Source organism: Eptatretus burgeri, chromosome 17, assembly GCF_056783735.1.
Source record: "Eptatretus burgeri isolate ZD-2024b chromosome 17, Ebu_testis_v1, whole genome shotgun sequence".
Lineage (NCBI taxonomy): Eukaryota > Metazoa > Chordata > Myxini > Myxiniformes > Myxinidae > Eptatretus > Eptatretus burgeri.
In genome coordinates, this window is record NC_140977.1 from 7,906,976 (window position 1) to 7,928,195 (window position 21,220).

The following is a 21,220-nucleotide window of genomic DNA, read 5'->3' on the forward strand; positions in this document are numbered from 1 at the left end:
CAACCACACACTGGTATGTGGTTGTGCCTCATCCAGAATGTGCAGAATAGTTTACATGTATTTACCTGTTATATCCCTGAGGAGACTGGGGTCATATACAATTGCCAAAATTAAAACTAGCATCGATTCCAAACAGGTAGTTGTCCAATTTACTTTAAGTGTGTGGTTGTGCCTCCAATTCCCCTAGTATGTACAACATGTAGTACCAATAATATCCTATTTTTTTTCAGGGTTATGAAGAGTTGGATAAAGTGCCAATGATGGAGTCTGTAACTCTTGTAAAGTCATCTCAAGGCCTCCGTTATGATGCAACAAAATGTATTATCTGCCAAAAGGTAGGCGATGGTAAGACAGCAAGCACAAGCAATGGCTGTAAAAGGATACGGGAAGCCAGCGGCATACACAATGACCATGTTTCCAAAAGACTGAAGCTTGTTGAAGGAGATGGGTTTTGTTATCATATGACTAATGAATGTTACAAGAAGTGCACTATGAAGACAGTTCTTGGCAGAATAACTAAGAAGAATCTAGTTCAAGGCCAAGACTCATCTTTTTCTCAGCAGAACAAAACTGAAAGTAGAAGCTCTCGCTCCCAGGCAGTTCGCCACTGACCTAATGCAGATACTACAGCAACAGGATTGCGAGTTGTGAACTTCATTATCTGTGATTAACAAATCCTACAAACAGCTGCACACAAAATATCGTATAAGTGAATCCAACCATGCTATGTCTTTTCTTGCTGCAACTAACTTCGTCTAAGATGCCGTCTTCGACCGAATTTGTGATCTTCAAAATCTACATTCTGTGTTTGGAGCAGATCTGTATTATCACAATGAGTGCATGACTAAGTACATGTATAAGCATGAGTCACAATCTAAGGAGTAACAGCTTGTTTGACTAAAATTATGTAAAATATGGTCATTTTCTACTGTGAACCAAGTTTTAAGAGAATAAATCATGTTAAAATGTGTTAAGCAATGCATAAGTAATTGAAGTAAATCAAAATTAATAATTTATGGATGTCTACTAATGATTTATTCCATCTAAACCCAATATGGGCATTTTGGTTCAATTATAGTTTGCTGGTAGCCAACTGCGAATCCAAGATGGACCCTACAGAGAAAATGTACTTGATCTGGAGGAGTTACCCAAACTTTTTTTGCAGGTCTTGGCATATAGAACAAAAAAATAGGGTGATGCTCTGAAAGAGTCATGTACACAAACACCCCCCCCCCCCCCAGAGCCTATACTATACAGTGTCCCCACTACTACAAACTAACCCCTTTAATATCACCGACTTCCTTTCAAACCCCGAACAGAAAACGGAACAAATTGTTTAAGAAATATACTGGTTCTGCATGTCAAACCTCTTAACCTCCGACCAGACCTCATCTGTTCATAAAACGTATGTAAAGGCCCAGTCACACCTTGACGTTTTAGCCAGCAATGGCAACGTATTAAAATGTATTATATGTAAAATGCTGGCTTACGTTGAACTTTTGATGTTTTTTTTAAAGATTCGGACGTATTCATAACGACTTGGTCTTATGCATAACGTATTAGTAATGGACACAGAACGTTTCGTTGTGTTATAGATAATTTATACCAACGAATGCTGAACCTGTTGTCGGCCTTCACAACCTATGCCCAACGATAGTCTAACTTATGCATAGCGCGCTGCACGCATCGCCGACGATGACGTGGCATTGGTTATGGAAAGGCTGCCGCACAACGATTCAAATCATAACCGCCGCAGAAATGGAAATGTCAACATCGCAGTCACACCTTGGTGATCTTGCCAGCGTATGCCGACCTCTGAAAAATGCGTCTAAAACGCTGGCGCACGTCGAATACGGTATGGGTAAGTTTGGTATGCGTGAATAGAATGCTAAAGTACGCTCTCATATGTCGTATTAAATGGAGTACGTCTTGTAATTTTAAACATGTTGAAAATTTTACGACGTACTTGCCGTATGACGCACGCTCCGCATGTGATGGGAATAAGTTTTATATGCACGATATGCGATCGTTGACACACATCGACACACGTTACTTGAAAGGTACTCATAAGTCGAAACACGTCAAGGTAATGGTTAGTGTCAGTGTTCCAGACTCCCGGTTTTTTTTTTCTTCTTCGGTATGACGGCGTTCAGTGTATAGTGCGGTTATGATTATTTTTTTTTTTTTGTATACCTTGGTCGAGGCTCGTATGAGAGCAAACACACAACTAACAGCAAGGAGGCATGAGACAAGAGGGGCGGGAGTGGAAGGGACAAAACAGTGGGGAACAGACACATTAGGTGAACTGTGGAAGGGAGAGGGATGGGGATGGGACGGGGAACATGGCGAAGAGAAGATGGACATTTCAGGGACTTTCAGGAAGGAAAGCAAGAGAAATGAAGGAAGTGGGCTTGGGTGGATTATCGGGGGTAGAAAAGATCGAGGATTTGGATGGGGGAAGATAAGAGGTGGTGGTGAACAGCTGTTTTGAAAGCCTGGAGGGAAGAATGGGAAAGAATAGAGTGAGGAAGTTTATTCCAAAGGCGGGAAAAAAGAGGAATGAAAGAGTGAAGATGAGCAGTGATTCATGATTTTGGTAGTTTTACCAGAAGGGGGTTGTTGGCGGACCTTGAGCGCCCTGTGGAAATGTGGTGGGGACAAATCGCAGAGAGAGAGCAGGGGGGGCAAGGCTGGAGAGGAGTCGGTAGAAGACAAAGACCACCGACCAACCTGCGGTGATTGAGTGAGAGGCCCAAAGACTCAGCTTCATTGTGGGAGATGCCGATGATCTTAAATGCCCTGGTTTCGACAGCGTTAAGCCGAGAAAGGTGGGAGGCAGGAGCAGCAGCCCAGAGAGGAGAGCAGTACTCCATCAGGCTACGGACAAAAGCTTTGTAAGTGGTCAGGAGCTCAAGAGGGCCGAGGAAGGACTTAGCACGACGGAGGATTCCCAGTCGGCGACTGGCTTTTGAGGCGAGGTTGGAAATGTGACTTTCCCAGGAAAGGTCATGGCAGAAAGGTCAAAGGTCATTTAAATCGTTGAGTGCAGCCTATTAATTATATTATAACCGCACCAGAAATCAAAGTGTCAAAATCACCATCATACCGAAGGAAGGAAGAAAAAAAAACAAAAAAAAAAAAACAGGGAGTCTGGAACACTGACGCTAACCATTACCTTGATGTGTTTCGACTTATGAGCACCTTACAAGTAACGTGTGTCGATGTGTGTCACCGATCGCGTAACGTGAGTACAACACGTTACTCATAGGTTAGAAATAAGTTTCGGGTACGCTAAACATTATCTCGACGTGTTTCGACTTATGAGTAACTCACAAGTAACGTGTGTCGACGTGTGTCAACGATCGCGTGACGTGCCTACAACTTCTGGCCAGCGTTATGCGGAACGTGTGAGTCATATGCTGGCATAAGTCTTAAAATTTCAAGCATGGAAAATTTGAGGACAACCGAAAAGTACAACGTTTAAAGCCAGCATACTACGACGTATGGCAGTGTTTTTCAGCGTGCTCTCAATGTTATCAAAACTTACCCATAACGTATTCGACTTGTGCCAGTGTTTTAGACAAATTTTCCAAAAATCGGCATAAGCTGGCTAAAACGTCAAGGTGGTCCACCTTAATAGGTGGACCGGATGTTGCATAATGGATTTTACTTCCGTTAAAACTCATTCATGAGATGACATGTTTCAAATGGAAGAGCAAGAAGGAACCTGGAGAAGTAAAGAGCAAAGATGGAGTCATCAGGAGGAACCAGGATAGGATTTGGGTTTCAGCCACTACTCCAGAACCCTCAAACCCATCCAGGTGCAGCCTATTGAGCCTTTTTTGTGAGATGTGTCTGTCTTTTCTCCAAGGATCTTTCCAGCCTGTTTTGCTTCTCCCTGCAGTTTTACCGAATCTCCTTTTTTAACACCACAAAATCAAACACAGCAACCGTACAAGACAACACTCTCAATTACCGAAGCACAGAAAAGCATCATAATGGTTTTATCAACCTTAAATTACTTCAAAAGCCAAAGAAAGTCGAGACACTGTTGTCCTTTCGAAGCCATCAATTCACAGTGTTCTGACCTCGAGAGATTATACTCAATGATTATGCCTAAATATTTACAGAAGTTAACAGTCTCAATATCAACATTGTTGATCGTGACTGGGGATAACTGAGGTTTGGATTTACTGAAGTCAAAAATCATCTCTTTAATCTTCTGGGTGTTTAACTTCAGAATATTTTCACTATACCATGTTACAAAATTCTGAATCGTGTTTCTATAATCCAGTTCACTATCTTTAAGAAAACCGACAATCGCAATGTCATGTGCATATTTAAAGATGTTAGGGTTAGTTGTTTGAGTGTGAACTCGCACATTGTTTGAGAGTGAACTAGATGGTATTCATAGAATACTTACCTCACACAGTCTTGAGAAGGACTTGGTGCGAGCCAACTCTTCTGGGAGCAAATTTGTAATTACAAAAATTCAATCCAAATAAAATGGAAGACCCAATAGGTACAGTAACATTGGAGTAATCAGAAGGAACCCGAACAAGCAAAAAGCAAAGATGAAGTCATCAGGAGGAACCTGGATTGCATTCGGGTTTCAACTACTCCTCTACACTCAAACCCATCCAGGCACAGCCAAGTGAGCCTTATTTTTTTTTAAAAAGAAAACATATATATATATATATACATATATATATATATATATATATATATATATACATACATATACATACATATATACATACATATACATACATACACACACACACACACACACACACACACACACACACACACACACACACACACACACACACACACACACACACACACCTGGCCAAAATTTTTTAGAACACCCCCATTTTTCCAGTTTTTACTGAAATTTAAGCAGTTTAATGTTTCAATGTACTCTGAAATTAAAGCATAGAACAAATAAACAATTGCAGATAAAACAAGTCTGGAGACGGCAATGGTTCACGAGCGGTATTTGACGATGTAGATTGTTTCAGAAGTCAAGGATGAGACAATGTGATAATTTTTGACCAAGTTATAAAAATGATCAACATGATGTGGTACGAGTGACAGTTTATTAGCTGCAAAATGTCGAAAACCTGGTTTCGTTCAACAACTTTCAAAATTTGACCTTTTCATAACCTTTAAAGGTCACAAAACAATGTTGTGGACATTAAAATAAGGAAACAGGATACGTGCTTTCGCTTATTGGAGTTAGTTCGTCGAAGAAGGTCGAAAACCCGGTTCGATTCCCACAACTTTGAAAATTCGACCTTTGTGAACTTTAAAGGTCAATGGTCAAGGATTATGACCTTTGGTGAAAAACTTCCTCTGGAACATTCCAGGAACAATATAACGTCATATAGGCTATATGGCATTTCGCACTCCTCGGATTATCCATACTTTGATGAAATCAGCGTAAAAACAAACTTGAAGGGGGCACCACGGGCAAGGTGTTTGAGATAGAGCAAAATGGTTTCAAGACTTTAGGTGGGGAATGACCTCAAGATTATGCATAAAAAATATTGAAATCCCAGCTCTCAAAGTTTGGGCGGTCATATGATTTTTATGTCAAAATTCGCAATTTTCTAAGTTCGTGACCTTGTGACCTTGACCTTGGGACGAAAATGAAAAATTGAGCTCCGTGGGGCTATGCAGGTGCCATTGGGCTAAACAAATACCGAAATCCCTGCCAGATTCGACAAACCCCCACGGAGAAGATGTACATTGAAATCGGCTACCCCCTAAAAACATGTTTTTTGGGCGTGGCTCCGCCCATAATGGGCGCACCACGCCCATTCTCAGGAAAACACAACTAGATCATGATATAAACCTCCCACTAAAATTTTATCAGGATCGGATCAAAACCCACGGAGCTATGCTCGGGACAGACAGACAGACAGACAGACACCAATAACGAATATAGTGGTCACTTTCTGACTCGTGAACCAAAAATAAATCATGGTATCGTTTTGTTGCACAAAATTTAATATAAATTTTTGACTCTTCAAAGTAGCCACCTTTTGCAGATAGGAGCTATGCTCGGGACAGACAGACAGACACCAATAACGAATATAGTGGTCACTTTCTGACTCGCGAACCAAAAAGAAATCATGGTATCGTTTTGTTGCACAAAATTGAATCTAAATTTTTGACTCTTCAAAGTAGCCACCTTTTGCAGATATAACAGCTGAACATACTCGTGACAATCTTTCTACAATGGAAATCAAATATTGTTCAGAAAGTTCTTCCCAACACTGTTGCAGAAGTTCCCACAAATGTGTTGCACTTGTCGGTTACTTTGCTTTCACCCTTCTGTCCAGTTCATCCCAAACCAGCTCGATGGGGTTTAAGTTTGGAGACTGTGCTGGCCATTCCATGATTTGAAGCCTACCGTCTTGTTCTTTTCTTCGAAGGTAGTTCTGACATAGCGTGGAGGTATGTTTTGGGTCGTTATCTTCCTGTAGGATGAACCCCTGACCAACTAGGTGTAGACCAGAGGGTATTGCATAGCGCTGCAAAATGCTGTGGTCACCCTTTTGGTTCAGGGTGCCAGTCACGCTGTGCAAGTCGCCGACTCTGGATCCAGCAAAAGAACCCCAGATAATCATGCTTCTTCCTTCTTGTTTGACAGTTTGTGTCACACACTGAGGAACCATCCTTTCGCCTACTCGACGGTGTAAAAAAAACCCCGCGTGATGAACTGAAGATTTCAAATTTTGATTCATCCGTCCACAAGACCTTCTTCCAGTTTTCAGTAGTCCATTGGCGCTGGTTCATGGCCCAGGCAAGCCTCTTTTTCTTATTTTGCCATCTTAGCAATGGCTTTCTTACTGCCACTCGACTTGTCAAACCTGCAGCTCAAAGTCTTCTCTTCACAGTTGAAACTGAGACTTCCTTACTTCGACCAGTGTTAAGCTGTGCTTGAAGCTGCTGTTCTGTGAGCCGCGAATCACGCAGGCTGTTGACTCTCAGAAACTTGTCTTCTGATTGTGTTGTGGCTTTGGGTCTGCCAGACCTCTTCCTGTCAGAGTTTCCAAGTGCTTTTTGATGGTGTAGGAAACTGTACTCACTGACACCTTGGCTTGCTTTGCAATTTCTCTAAAGGAAAGGTCTGCACTTTTAATGGTGAAAATGGTCTGTCTGTCTTCCTTTGTTAATTGTCTTTTTGTCACCATTATGATTGCAATATACTACTTCCTGCAGTGCAATATTGTCCAAATAATGCTTCAGAGGGTGTAGCAACACAGTCTGTTCCAACACTGCTTTTATACAGACAGAGGGTTTGTAACTAATCAACAAAAGTAGGGACACCTGTAGGAATTGTTTGCATCAACTTTCAAGGCTTCATTTACTTCCATTGCTGCAGTTGCTAATCCATTACTTGTTCCCTGAAAAGGGCTTTTGTAAATAACTCTGAAATTTATATTATTTTTCAGTTTTTGGTCACCTAAACTTTTTTTAACCTCTGGCAGTTTACCGCTTAGCTTTGTACCATTTCAGGTTATTCATTGGACTTGAACTGCTTAAATTTCAGTAAAAACTGAAATATGGGGGTGTTCTAAAACTTTTGACTGGTAGTATATATATATATATATATATATATATATATATATATATATATATATATATATATATATATATATATATATATATATATATATATATATATATATATATATAATATTCAAAAAGAACGCAGTCATACTATTAGGGCACTTGGTGGAGCATGGCATGGCATACTTAGGGCATGCCTCCGCCACGTAATGCCTGATCCACGAGAACATATTAGGCCCAATCAATACATTTTTGAAATATCATGCTATACAGTACTATATCGTTTTTGGCCTTGTCTTTCAATGGTGAAGAATCACTTTGAAAATACTTGTAATCTGATCCGGATCTGGATGTTCACCAAAATCTAATCAGATCGTCCTTGTCACATACCGAACCTGTCCACAAAATTTTGTCCAGATATGTCCACAACTTTTTGAGATATCCTGTACACAGACAAACAAAGACAGACAGACAGAAAGGGGTGAAAACATAACCTCCTTCACCTTTGGTGGTGTCGGTAAAAATTAAATAATTCTGGCTCCAATGAGGTTGAAATTTAAAACATTCCCCAGAAATACTGGATCATAATTTTGAAGTTTCATGTTGATTGATGCAGCTTTTACAGAGAGAATTTTAAAAATATTTTCCTTCAATCCAATATGGCTGCCAAACCATGTGACTTATCAATTATTCATGAACACCCTGGTATCCCCAAGGCTTTGGGAAGATATATGTGACGTTTCCCCTTGATCTGTCCAGCCATTATGGAGATTTTTAAAGGTGTTATGGTAAATCCAATATGGCTGCCAAACCATGAGACCTGTGACATCATGGGTGGAGAACTTTTTGTTCCTCATGGATAGGCGGTCATTCCTGCAAAGTTTCTTCTCGATCAGTTCAACCATTTCAGAGAAGATTTTTGATGTTTAAAAATTAATTTTTTTAAATAGCTGCCAAACCATGTGACCGATGACGTTATAACTTTTGTTTTCTGTTGACCTATTTATCCCAAGATGACCCTCAAAAAATTTCATACTGATTGGATGTAGCATTCTACTTATATGGTGAAATGGTGCTCCTATGGTGAAAATTTCTTGTCATTCCGACAAGCATTTGCCGAGAAAAGGGAATGACAAAATGCACACGCATGCATGAGACTGATCGCTTTACCCTGCTTTCGCTTCGTGAGCGCGGGCTGAAGATAATCATTTGTATTCAGAATAAATAGCCTTGGTGGAAGAACACATCTTTGTGGGGCCCCAGTGCTTATCGTTATCTGTTCTGATAGAGTATTGTTCACTTGTGCACGTCGAGTCCGATCCTGGAGGAAGTCACTGATCCACAGAATGACAGATGGATTGACATTCAGGTTTTGCAGCTTCTCTAATAAATCAGTGTGGTTGAATGCGGAGTAGAAGTCCGTGAAGGTAGCTCCTGCATACCACATGTGTGATCTTTTAAACAGATAAAAAGGTAATTCAATCAATGAAGCATGTCCCAGAATATTACTTCATGAAATAAGCCAATACATATACATATTTCAAAATATGTGAAGTGTGACAAGCACTCCCCTGACCTTCAATCAATGGACATCTAATCCTACACCAAAGCATCAACGACAATCCAGAGGCCTCAACCCAGCAACTCGATCAAACAGACAAAGATGACATGGTCAGCATCAGTTAAACATCAAACGGCACCGCCAATCCCAATTTCAGGCTTATTTACCCTCATCAGGATGGCAAACCGGTAAATATCAAAATGATGATGACCACATTCGTCATTTATACATCAATCACACCTCCTGACTGTTATGGTGAGCATGACCACGGATTATGTTTCACATGGTAAAACCACATACTCCGCAAAGAACAACCGTCCGTCTGTCACCCAGACGATTGTTCCCATGATTGCAAGCCATTCAACCAGAAGACACATGATGTGATCAGCGGGTAAATCAAAATATGTGGAGTGTGACGAGCACTCCACCGATCTCCAATGGACATAAAGTCCTTGGACATTATATATATTGTTGTGGTTGACGAAATTCGCAAACCACCATTCAGGTCCCGTAGGTGAGATATCTCTGTAAGTATATGTGTAGTTAGGCCCAAACCCGTTGTTTAGAGGGAATAAATGTCATTCATTCGGGCTGCGACCCTTTTAGATAGCCGTTTTTCTTTTACTATCTTTATTTTGGACCAGCCGCCATTACTACCACCACAACCACCACCAACCACGTCTCAACAGCCATCACACAACAACCACCAACCGCAAAGCCGCTTCACAACAACAGCCACGACCCTTGCCATCACATCTCGCTCTCGCAACCATCGCATCACTGCCATTCCCGCGCCGCTTGTGGGCACCGATCCTGGACTCGTACAGGGCGCGCACCGAGCAGCGGGTGCAAAAACACCAGCCTTTCCGAGAAATCGGATCAAGAACGATTCACGCCCACTTCTGTTCCGTCCTATCAGCGAGCGTGGGGCGATTTGGCCCCGCCTCCAGGTGCGTCGGAGTATAATCGCTATATGCAGATTTGTGGATCAAGAATCATTCACGCCCACTTTTCCTCTGTCCAATGGGGAGCTAGCCAGAGGTGAAGGGTCGAAGGTGAAGGAGCGAAGCCCCGGGGGCTATAAAGGGCCGCGTTCGCTCGCCGACAAGGCAGTTGGACGGAATCGAGGCAGTTGTTGAGGGAGTTTCTGAATCGGGAGAGAAAAAGAGTTTCTGAATCGCAGTTGGACGGAGTTGAGAAGAGTGGAGAGTGGGAGAGTTGGAGAGTTGTGGCGGCGGCGAAGGCAGTCGAGAGGGCGCTCGTGTCAGAGTCAGGGAGCTGCGGAGAGGGGAGGCCGGTAACGCGACCGAGGTCGCGGTGGAGTCGCTCGTCACGGGACCCAAGCCGGCGAGATATCCTCATTCCCCCGAGCATCAACAACCCCCTCCTGTTTCCCCCCGCGCTGAGATAGTGTGAGAAGGGGGCCCCGTTCCCACCCCATTCCAGGCAGTGCCAGCGAGGCCCGCGGAGTCGGGGCGCCAACGCCATTTTGCGGCTCATCACCAGACAAGTAGGCTCGACGCGGTCTCGGCCCCAGGCCCGTCTGCCCCCCCCTCATCGTTGAGGGTGGTCCCTTTTTCTTTGAGTATATGTGTTGTCGGCGCCGTCTGTGAAGTAAAACTGTATAAGTGTTGCCGTGTGCTCGGTAGTCGGTGGTAGATCTGCATTGTTACATTTGCTTTTTGTGCAGAATTGTTGTGCTTCTTCTACTTTTACATTTGCTTTTGGTGTATAATTGTATATGTGTGCTTTCCGTTTGCCGCGGAATAAATGTGCTTTATGTTGAACTGTTTTCCCCGTTTCGCTTCGTCTTTTCTTTTATTGAATCTCCATCTTACTTCACGTAAAGGGTTAGTCGTGGGCTAAATACGCCCAATAATTAATCGAACCGTCGAGGTTGACAATAACACCGCTCGGTTATCCCGATAGTACGGAACGGGTCGCTTAAAGTGGCCCGTGTCCGAAGTCGACCTGCGGCGAGGTGCGATCGCCCGGTCTACCCTCCGTGTGGGTACTTAGGTAGGTCGAATTTGGCGAGCAACCCTATCCCACGCGGGGGGCCGATTGGCACGATCGTGGTGAGGCCAAAAGGCCCACCTGTGACTAGTTCCCGGCGTTAGTCCGAGAGGGTCACGACGGGATTGTCCGTCCGGTGGGCGACGTGCCGCGATTCGAGTTACGTGGCCGCTCGCACGCCGGCGCGCGCGAATCAGCAACACTGTTGTCAGGAGTGGGACACAAACCCATCCCCCTCCTCGCGGCACTGGTGTCGGAGAGCGGGAAAACGGGCTCTCCTGTCTCCAGCTAAATTCACGGGAATCGGTCCAGGGGTGAGAGGAGCGACCCCCGATTCCCTCCAAATTACGAGCGATTTAAATTAACCCTTTACGAGAGATAAGATGGCGTCTCAAGGCGAGCGGGAGCTGGGGGTATTAGGTATGTGTAGTCATGTAGGATCCATGGCCCAGGTCGGTTCTTTTTATAATTATAACCCCACCACTAACTGTGGTCAGTGGGAGCGGCTTGAGCACGAACTTTGCCGGCAAACGGAGTCGCACAATGGCAGCGCGATCGCACATCAGCGCAGCACGTAGCGGGCTGATATTAATGGCACAGCACGAGGCGTGAGCTTCCAGTCACCGGTTCAAGGCACGTGGTCACGGCATGTGCCATGGCAGGCGTGGCAGGATGACTATGCGAGCATTGGCAGGCTTCAGGCACAATTGGGGGATGTCTTGGAAAAGGTGAAGCGTTATGAAGAATATATCGAGGAGGTGCAACGTGGAGTGGACGAATCACAACGGCACGCAGATGCACTTCAGAAAAATTACGTGTACGGGGGGACACAGCGATTGGACGATTTACTGGAATGAATTCGGTGGCAAAAACATGACTTGGCCAATAGAGTCGACAAATTATGTGGGAAAACGAATTTGGTAGTGTTTTATACCCGTCAGTTGGAATATGCGAAGAGCAAACTGAACAAAAGAATAGAGGAACAGCAGATTGGTATCTCCCAGGAAAGGAAACAATGGGAGGAAGAATGGAAAACCGAGCTCGAAAAGAAACAAAAGGAGCACGACTTGGAAGTAAAACAATTAATGGAAAAATTATTGGAGCAAGCAAGGCGGTTCAAAGAACTGGAGGGGAGAGTGAGGGAAATACAGTTGGAAGAGAAAAAATGTGAACACGATGGGGAGTTGGAACAATTGAAGGAAGAGATAAGAACAGGCAATCAGGAAAGAGAAAGCCTAGAATGGAAGATAAAAAGAGGAGAGAGACAGCTCGAGGAAAGGGCGGAGGAATTGTGGAAAAGTCAGAACAGTTCGAAGAACTGCAGGGAGAATTGAGGGAGGAAGGAGAAAGGAAAACAAAGCTCGAAAAGGAAAAACGTGAACAAGATGGGGAATTGGAACTACTGAAGCGAGAGGTAAGGGCAAGCCAGTTTAAAAGATAAATCCTGGAAGGGGAGATAAGAATGGGAAAGGAATGGCAGAAAAAACTAAATGAATACAGTAAAAAAAAAGGGACGAATTGAGGAGGGAAGCGGTGGAAAGAAGAGATGAAATGAGTGAAGAAGCATGCAAATTGAGGGAGGAATTAGAAACAAAAGCTTCTGATTTACAGAAACACCAAAACAAAGAGAGGGAATTACAAAACGAGTTGAGGATGGTGAGAGAAGAAAGAACGACAGCAGAGAATGAAACATAAAGGAACCACACTGAGCAGATTGAACAATTAGAAGCCAAAGCAAAGTCGGAGTGTGCGGAGATGAGAAAGGAATTGGAAAAGAAAGCTTCTGAGTTACAGAAACACCAAAACAAAGAGAGGGAATTACAAAACGAGTTGAGGATGGTGAGAGAAGAAAGAACGACAACAGAGAATGAAACGTTTAGGAACCACACTGTACAGATCGAACAGCTAGAAGCGAAGGTCAGATTAAAGAATGAGGAACAAGAAAGAGTACTGAAAGAACAAGGAATGAGACAGGAGAAGGAAATCAGACAACTGAAGGAAACCACGAGATTGCAGAATGAGATGCAAAAAAGAGTAATGATGGAAGAACGAATCAGACAGGAGAAGGAAGTCAGCCAACTGAAAGAAATAACGAGATTGCAGAATGAGGAACAAGGAAGACAGTGGAATAGGAAATACGAAGAACAAGGAATGAGACAGGAGAAAGAAGTCCGTCAATTAAAGGAAACTATGAGATTGCAGAACGAGGAACAAGAGAGACAGTGGAATAAAAAACTGAAAGAGTATGAATTTGAAACTGAACGACAAAAGGAAAAAAATAGGTTGGAATACGAGAAGTTGGAGCAAGGAATGAAGCAGGAAGGAGAAATCAGGAGATTGAAGGACACAAGGAGATTGGAGAGGGAAGAACGAGAGGAACAATGGAATAGAAAACAAAAAGAATATGAATCTGAGGTTGACCAATTGAAAGAAAAGCTGAGGCTGGAGTACGAGGAGATAGACAAAGAACAGCGAATGAAACACAAAATGGAGATGAACCAAATGAAGAAAACCATGAAACTGGATAAGGAAAGACAGGAGATGAAACAAGGAAGAGTAATGAGACAGCGGCGAATGAAACACAAAATGGAGATTAACCAAATGAAGAAAACCATGAAACTGGATAAGGAAAGACAGGAGAGGAAACGAGGAAGAGTAATTAGACAGCAGCAAATAAAACACAAAAAGGAGATTAACCAAATGAAGAAAACCATGAAACTGGAGAAGGAAGGACAGGAGAGGAAACGAGGAAGAGTAGTGAGAGAACAGCGAATAAAACACAGGAAGGAAATGAGCCAATTGAAAGAAACAATGAGATTGGAAAACAAAGAGCAGGAGGAACAGTGGGAGAGAAAACAACAACTATATGAGTGTGAAATTGAACAACTAAAACGGAGAGCGAGATTGGAGTCAACGGAGATTGAGGAGCTCCGGAGGGAGAACGAACAGCTAATGGGGCTCAGAGAGAAAGAACGACTCAGATGGGAAGGAAAAAGGAACCAGGAAGAGACAGAAATAAGGAACAAGGAGAGAAAATGTGTAGAGACACGGGAGACAAGAGACGAGGTGAAAGCAATTGGGAGGGAGAGAAAAGAACAATTAAGACGGAAAGCAAGGATGAGGTACGCGGAGATCGTGAAAGAGCAAGGAGTGAAAAACAGGGAAGAACGGGAGCGACTTAAGGAGAAAGCAAGGTTGACCTACATAAAGATAAGGGAAAGACGCCAGAAAGAAGCAGAGACCAATAGACACGAGGAGACGACAGAAAGAATAAAATGTATAGAGACACGGGAGATAGAGGGTGAATTGGACAAGGTTAGTGGCGCACACACAGAGGTAGTGGAGGACCATGAGGGGGAGCTGGCAGACTGGGTGGAGACCCAGTGCGAGCAGCGGGATGGCCTCCTCCAGGAACGAGGGGAGGGAGTATGCCCCCTTGAGGCGAGTCACGACCAGGTGGGTTCGGTCGTGCTTTGTGAGGTCGAGGGGAGGAGTGCTGTGGACAGGTGCACGGAGAGCTTGGGGGGTATAGAGGCCCCGGAGACCCTTGTGGGGACACGAATCCCCAGTGTGGTTGTCCCGGTGTGTGTGGTGTCGAGGTGTGTGTTCACGAGTGTGGCGAAATGCGTGCTGCAACGCACGCATAGCGCGGGTGCAAGGGCGTGTGTGAGAGCGACCGGGTGGGTGACAAAGACCCCGTGTGTGGAAGCGACCCCGTGTGTGAGTGGTGTGGTGGTAAGTGTGCAGAAGGGCGTGCTTCCCAGCGCGCCGTGTGTGAGTGAGGCACGGTGTATGAGTGAGGCACCGCGGATGAGTGCCCCCGCGTGTGTGAGTGAGGCACGGTGTATGAGTGAAGCACCGCGGATGAGTGCCCCCGCGTGTGTGAGTGAGGGACGGTGTATGAGTGAGGAACCGCGGATGAGTTCCCCCGCGTGTGTGAGTGAGGCACGGTGTATGAGTGAGGAACCGCGGATGAGTGCCCCCGCGTGTGTGTGGTATGGTTTGTGTGAGGGAAATGGCACGAGTGAGTGAAAGGCCGCGAGTGAGTGGAGCCACGTGTGCAAGGGTAATGGCACGAGTGAGTGAGCGGCCGAGTGTGAGAGAGACAGCGTGTGTGAGGGAGATGTCGGTGGGCATGTGTGAACATGCAGCCGCGTCTCCCGGGGTGAGTGTAATGGAATGGAGTGTTAGCGTCGTAACACGCAGGTGTGCGTGGGTCGAATGGAGACGACAACGACAATTGAGAGACAAAAGCCGAGTAGCGGCTGCAGCTGTTTCGGGAACCGTGCCGGGTTCACCCAGCAGCGAGCGCGAGGTCCGTGCTGTGCAACGCACGAGGCCCCCCACGTGCTCGCTTGCGAGAGTGAAGTCCCGGTCCGGAAACGCACGCGGTGGATTTGCCGATCCCGCGGACGGACAAAGTTTAGGCAGGATAACGGATTTGGACCGGATGGGTTCTCCACGAGGGCGGGCGTGTGTGTGTGTGTGTGTGTGTGTGTGTGTGTGTGTGTGTGTGTGTGTGTGTTAAGCTCCAATGGGCAAAGCACATGTGTTCGCGTGGGGAACCCCTCGAGACGTGGGGCTTGTGTTTTTTTATGCGCACGGTGACGTCATGGCTGCACGTGGGGTTGGAATCTGGCAGGAGGGGTATCCCTGCCGGATGGTACCGTCCAAGGAGGGACGAGGTACACGTGCAGCTGCATGACGTCATGGGCAGGTGCAAAGTGCGCGAGCTGTGAGTTGCCGCGCTGGTGCTGCGCATGTGGAAAAAAAAAACATAGAAAAAAACGCAAGCCTCACTTTCGGGTGCACAGGATTCCCAGGCAAGGGGTGGAAGACCCCCTTGCCTGGGCACAGGATGAAACTAGTTAGGGGGAAGGGTTAGCTTAGTTAGACCGGCTCCATGGGGCAGGGGTAAGTCCTCATGGGGCCCGTGGAATGCATTAGTTAGAGGGATTGTAGCGAGATTTAGGTTGGGAAATGGATTTATGGGATTGTTTGAGGACAGTGACAGACAGTGAATGTGTAGCGGGGACGTAGCTTAGCTACGTAGTGTTAAAAGGAACGTGCTTTAGTGTAAGGGACGACGTGGGAGCACGAGTTAGTTAGGGGATGTAGTTAGAAGGATGGCAGAGTTCAGCGGTGAGTGTGTTGAAGAGTTGTTGGTGAGTGAAGTGGAAGCATGTGCTTGGTAAGTGAGTGAGGCCAGCGGGTCTGTGTGTATGGAGCGAATGGGGACTGCATGGTGCGATGAGTGATTGGGGGGAGGAGTGACTCCCGCCAAAGGGACCCCGGGGTCAGTGTAGAGTGAGTTAGGGGGTTAGTTAAATTGAAAAATGGAGGTTGTTTTGTTGTTGGTGGGAGTGTAGGCTCGAAACCCGTTTGGAGGGGTGCAGGAGCCCTGTTGACGGGCTGGGAGCGTGGCTGCGAAAGGTGAGTATCGCTGAGTGGGTACCCCGGGCACCAGGCTAGTCGGCCGTGGTAGGCCAAGGGCCCATGGGGGGCCGGGATAGCGTAGTGGGCACGGGTGCGCCTGCTTGGTGCGGGGGCCCGGGGCGCCATTAGCCGCGTGGGCAGTGCTGTGGGCACGGGTGACCCTCGGAAAGGGGCCCGGGAAGCCAGCCTGCCACGTGTGCGTTTCAGGGGAGGTGCCATGGGGGGCACTCCCCGGTGTTAGGGAGCTGGTAGGCTCGGAGGCAGTGTAGTGCCCGGGGGTGCCATCGTCGGAGAATCGGCAGAGGGTCGTGCCTGCCAAAGAGAGCCACGCGTCCCAGCCATGAGACCGTGTGAGGGCACGGAGAGAAAATTGGGGGGCGAGGCCCGAAATTTGTGAGGACACCAACACAGGCGACGGGAATCTGGGTTGTTAGAACCAATCGTTTAAGCGAGAGGCGCTTGTTGAAAGCCCCGGGGTAGTTTAACAGTTAAATGGATAGGGTAGAATAGGAAGTGTACCCCTCCGCACCATCCATCCCCTCGCTCTCGTTGTGGGCCGCTGGACCCACTTTGTGTTATAGATCGCTGAAGTCTGGGGAGGCCATTCTGAGGCTTGAGTTGGGCCTCGACACAGGACGCTAGCTCTCCCTTGTTCCCCTCCGGGAAGGGAACGTAGGGGTTGGGAGTAGGCTAGGTGACAGGATAGGTTAGCCGAACAAGGACAGCACAGGGGGTTAGGGGACGATTTATAGTGGGGAAGTAAAAATAAAAAAATAAGTTGGGGCTAAATTGGGGTTTGACAAATTAAGGGAGTGGGTATAGACAGTGACAGGCAAAGGCGATAGGTTGGGAGGGAGACCGTAGAGTAGGTCCGAGCCCGCCTTCCGAGTGGCCAGCACCACCGTACTCCCTCCACCAACCTCCACTGAACGGCGAAGGCTGGCCAGCTTCATCGGCAGCTGTTGCTTTGCTGCAAGGCCTGTGCCGGCTGGATCGTCTGCAGCTGCTGTGCTGCAAGGCCTGTGCCGGCCGGATCGTCTGCAGCTGCTGTGCTGCAAGGCCTGTGCCGGCCGGATCGTCTGCAGCTGTTTTCTGCAAGGCTTGTGCCGGCCAGTTCATCTGCCGGCTGTGTTTGCCTGCAGCCGCCTGGTTCTGCAGGCTGTGTTTGCCTGATCACCTTTGCCATGCCATGCCCACTGCCCCTGTTCACCAGCCCCGTTCAATTTTTACTTTGCCCCCCCCCCTGTTCATTGCCATGTGCGCCAGGATCAGAAAGCAACAGTTTGCAAGCTGCAAGAACTGCCCTGTTGGCAGCTATAACACGGGCCTGCAGTGGCGGCCCGTGCACCGTGTTTGCGTCCATCCATTCATCCATTCATCCATCCATTCGTTGTGTTCATTGCGTGTGCCACTTAAGCTGGCACGGAGACTGCGTTTGTTCAGCCCATGCACCGTTGTGGTTCACTGCGTTCAGTTCAAAAGGGAAGGCCTTGGACTGCGTGTGAGCAGCCGGCCATGCTCCCTGTCACCTGCATTGTTTGAGCCAGAGACTGCATGCGAGCAGCCTGGCTCCCTGTTAACTGCTTTCTTTTTGCAGAGTTCAGTGATCCTGGGCCATGGTTTAGTGTAAAATTTGTAAGTTAAGGTAAGATGTACTGTAAATATGAGTGCGCCCCCGGCATGTATGTCTTAAGGCCCGGTCACACCTTGACGTTTTAGCCAGCGATGGCAACGTATTAAAATGTATGTAAAACGCTGGCTGACGTTGAACTTTTGATGTTTTTTTTTTTAAGATTCGGACGTATTCATAACGAGTTGGTCGTATGCATAACATATTAGTAATGGACACAGAACGTTTCGTTGTGTTATAGATAACTTATACCAACGAATGCTGAACCTGTTGTCGGCCTACACAACCGATGCCCAACGATAGGCTACGTTACGACATCGTCGGCGATGCGTGCAACGCGCTATGCCTAAGTTAGACTATTAAAAGGCTGACGCACAACGATTCGAATCATAACTGCCGTAGAAATGGAAGTGTCAACATCGCGGTCACACCTTGGCGATCTTGCCAGCGTATGCCGACCTAAGAAAAATGTGTCTAAAACGTTGGGGGCACGTCAAATACGGTATGAGTAAGTTTGGTATACGTGAGTAGAACGCTAAAGTACGCTATCATACGTCGTAGTCAGTAGAGTACGTCAAGAAATTTTTAAACATGTTCAAAATTTTACGACGTACTCGGCGTATGACACACGTTCCGCATGCAATGGGGATAAGTTTTACACACGATATGTGGACGCTTACACACGTCCACAAAGGCTACTTATGAGCTACTCATAAGTCGAAACACGTCGCGGTAATGTCTTTTTTACGCGAAACTTATTTCTAACTTATGTTTGACGTGCTTTGAACCAATTCTTTACGAAGTCGCAACACATCGACGTATGTAGACGTATTACAATGACGTCTTCCGGTCGACAAAAAAAAAAAAAATGAATGTGTTTCTAGCTTACAACTGCCATATAAAGAAGGGTTCCCAGCGGTTTGGGGAATTGGTATATAAATATGCTGCTCATAAAAGGGGAACCCAACAGTGTTTTCGAGTTCCTTTTTGAGTCGATGTCCATGTCAGCAGTAACAGTATCAGTATCAGTATCAGTATCAGTATTAGTATTAGTATTATTATTGGTATTAGTAGTAGTTTGTTCATGTTGGCAGTAGTAGGTGAGTGTGAGGGGGAGGGTGTGGGTTATGATGGATCGTCCTTGCGTCCGCGTGTCCACGGGTAGGTTCATAGGCTGCCACTAAACGATTTAAATGGCTGCATCTCCACTATTGAAAGTAGACGCTTGCGCTCAACAATTGGATTTTATTTACACTCAACGACTTTTAAACGGTACCACTCAGCTATTTTCATTGTTTACAATGAACGATTTAAATTGCTGTCACTCGCCTTTGTTTTTTGACGCTGGGGTTTGGAAATTTTAATCGTTTCTATTGAACGTGCTAAATCGCTCAAACCCCACTATTGAAAGTAGACGCTTGCGCTCAACAATTAGATTTTTTTTACACTCAACGAATTTTAAACAGTACCACTCAGCTAGTTTCATTGTTTACAATGAACGATTTAAATTGCTGTCACTCGCCTTTGTTTTTATTTTTTTTGACGCTGGGGTTTTGAAATTTGAAGCGTTTCTTCTGAACGTGTTAAAACGCTCAAACTCGACTATTTTAAATATACGCTGCCGATGGACAATTGGAATCATAGCCAAGCTAGACATCGAAGTGTGAACATCCTCGTCATGCCGAAGAAAAGTTTGAAGAATGCTGCAAATAAGTGTCCTGGCCGTGGCCGTGGACGCTGACGCAAGGACGATCCATTATACTGACGTCTTTCAGCCTATGAGTAACTTAAAAGTAACGTCTGTCGACGTGTGGCAACGATTGCGTAACGTGCCAACAACACGTTAATCATTGGTTAGAAATAAGTTTCGGGTACGCTAAACATTACCTCGGCGTGTCTCAACTTATGATTAACTTACAAGTAGCATGTGTTGACGTCTGTCAACAATCGCAGACCGTGCATACAACTTGTGGCCCGCGTAGCGGAACGTGCGAGTCATACGCCGGCATACGTCGTGAAATTTCAAGCATGAAAAAATTTGAGGACAACCGAAAAGTACAACGTTTAAAGCCAAGGTACAACGACGTATGGCAGTGTTTTTCAGCGTGCTCTCAATGTTATCAAAACTTACCCATAACGTATTCAACGTGTGCCAGCGTTTTAGAAAAAAACTTCAAAAATCGGCATACGTTGGCTAAAACGTCAAGGTGTGACCGGGCCTTTAGCGCCGGCAATTTTATTTAAGTCGTCCGTGTGAGTGAGTTTGTTTTGGTAGTTACTCAGCCCTCAGGTTATTTATTTTGGGGACACGAATACCATGAATGTCGCACTCAGGGATCCGTAGGTAAAATGTACTAGGGTAGAACTACACATGATGGCACACGAAAATTTGACGACTCGGGACGAGTCTGTAAAAAGGGGAGGGGGTAGTGTTGTGGTTGACGAAATTTGCAAACCACCATTCAGGTCCCGTAGGTGAGATATCTCTGTAAGTATATGTGTAGTTAGGCCCAAACCCGTTGTTTAGAGGGAATAAATGTCATTCATTCGGGCTGCGACCCTTTTAGATAGCCGTTTTTCTTTTACTATCTTTATTTTTGACCAGCCGCCATTACTACCACCACAACCACCACCAACCACGTCTCAACAGCCATCACACAACAACCACCAACCGCAACGCCACTTCACAACAGCCACGACCCTTGCCGTCACATCTCGCTCTCGCAACCATCGCATCACCGCCATTCCCGCGCCGCTTGTGGGCACCGATCCTGGACTCGTACAGGGCGCGCACCGAGCAGCGGGTGCAAAAACACCAGCCTTTCTGAGAAATCGGATCAAGAACGATTCACGCCCACTTCTGTTCCGTCCTATCAGCGAACGTGGGGCGATTTGGCCCCGCCTCCAGGTGCGTCGGAGTATAATCGCTATATGCAGATTCGCGGATCAAGAATCATTCACGCCCACTTTTCCTCTGTCCAATGGGGAGCCAG

At 46.0% G+C, this 21,220-nt stretch overlaps 2 protein-coding genes across 6 annotated transcripts in view; one reads left to right on the plus strand and one right to left on the minus strand.

Annotated features, from left to right (window-relative positions):
- Positions 1 to 21,220, plus strand: part of LOC147009201 (uncharacterized) — a 315,005-nt gene that overhangs the window by 270,485 nt on the left and 23,300 nt on the right. The window contains exon 18 of one of the 3 annotated variants that reach the window (XM_085861576.1): positions 231 to 2,227. The exons of the other annotated variants lie outside the window; for them this stretch is intronic. Coding sequence (XP_085717702.1) covers positions 231 to 238 — 8 coding nt within the window. The 3' untranslated portion in view covers positions 239 to 2,227. Of the gene's footprint in view, positions 1 to 230; positions 2,228 to 21,220 lie in introns of those variants that run through there. 3 annotated transcript variants of the gene reach the window in all.
- The window catches only part of LOC147009205 (uncharacterized), a 91,395-nt gene that overhangs the window by 26,862 nt on the left and 43,313 nt on the right, over positions 1 to 21,220 (minus strand). Inside the window, exon 5 of one of the 3 annotated variants that reach the window (XM_085861594.1) lies at positions 7,694 to 9,018. The exons of the other annotated variants lie outside the window; for them this stretch is intronic. Coding sequence (XP_085717720.1) covers positions 8,663 to 9,018 — 356 coding nt within the window. The 3' untranslated portion in view covers positions 7,694 to 8,662. Of the gene's footprint in view, positions 1 to 7,693; positions 9,019 to 21,220 lie in introns of those variants that run through there. 3 annotated transcript variants of the gene reach the window in all.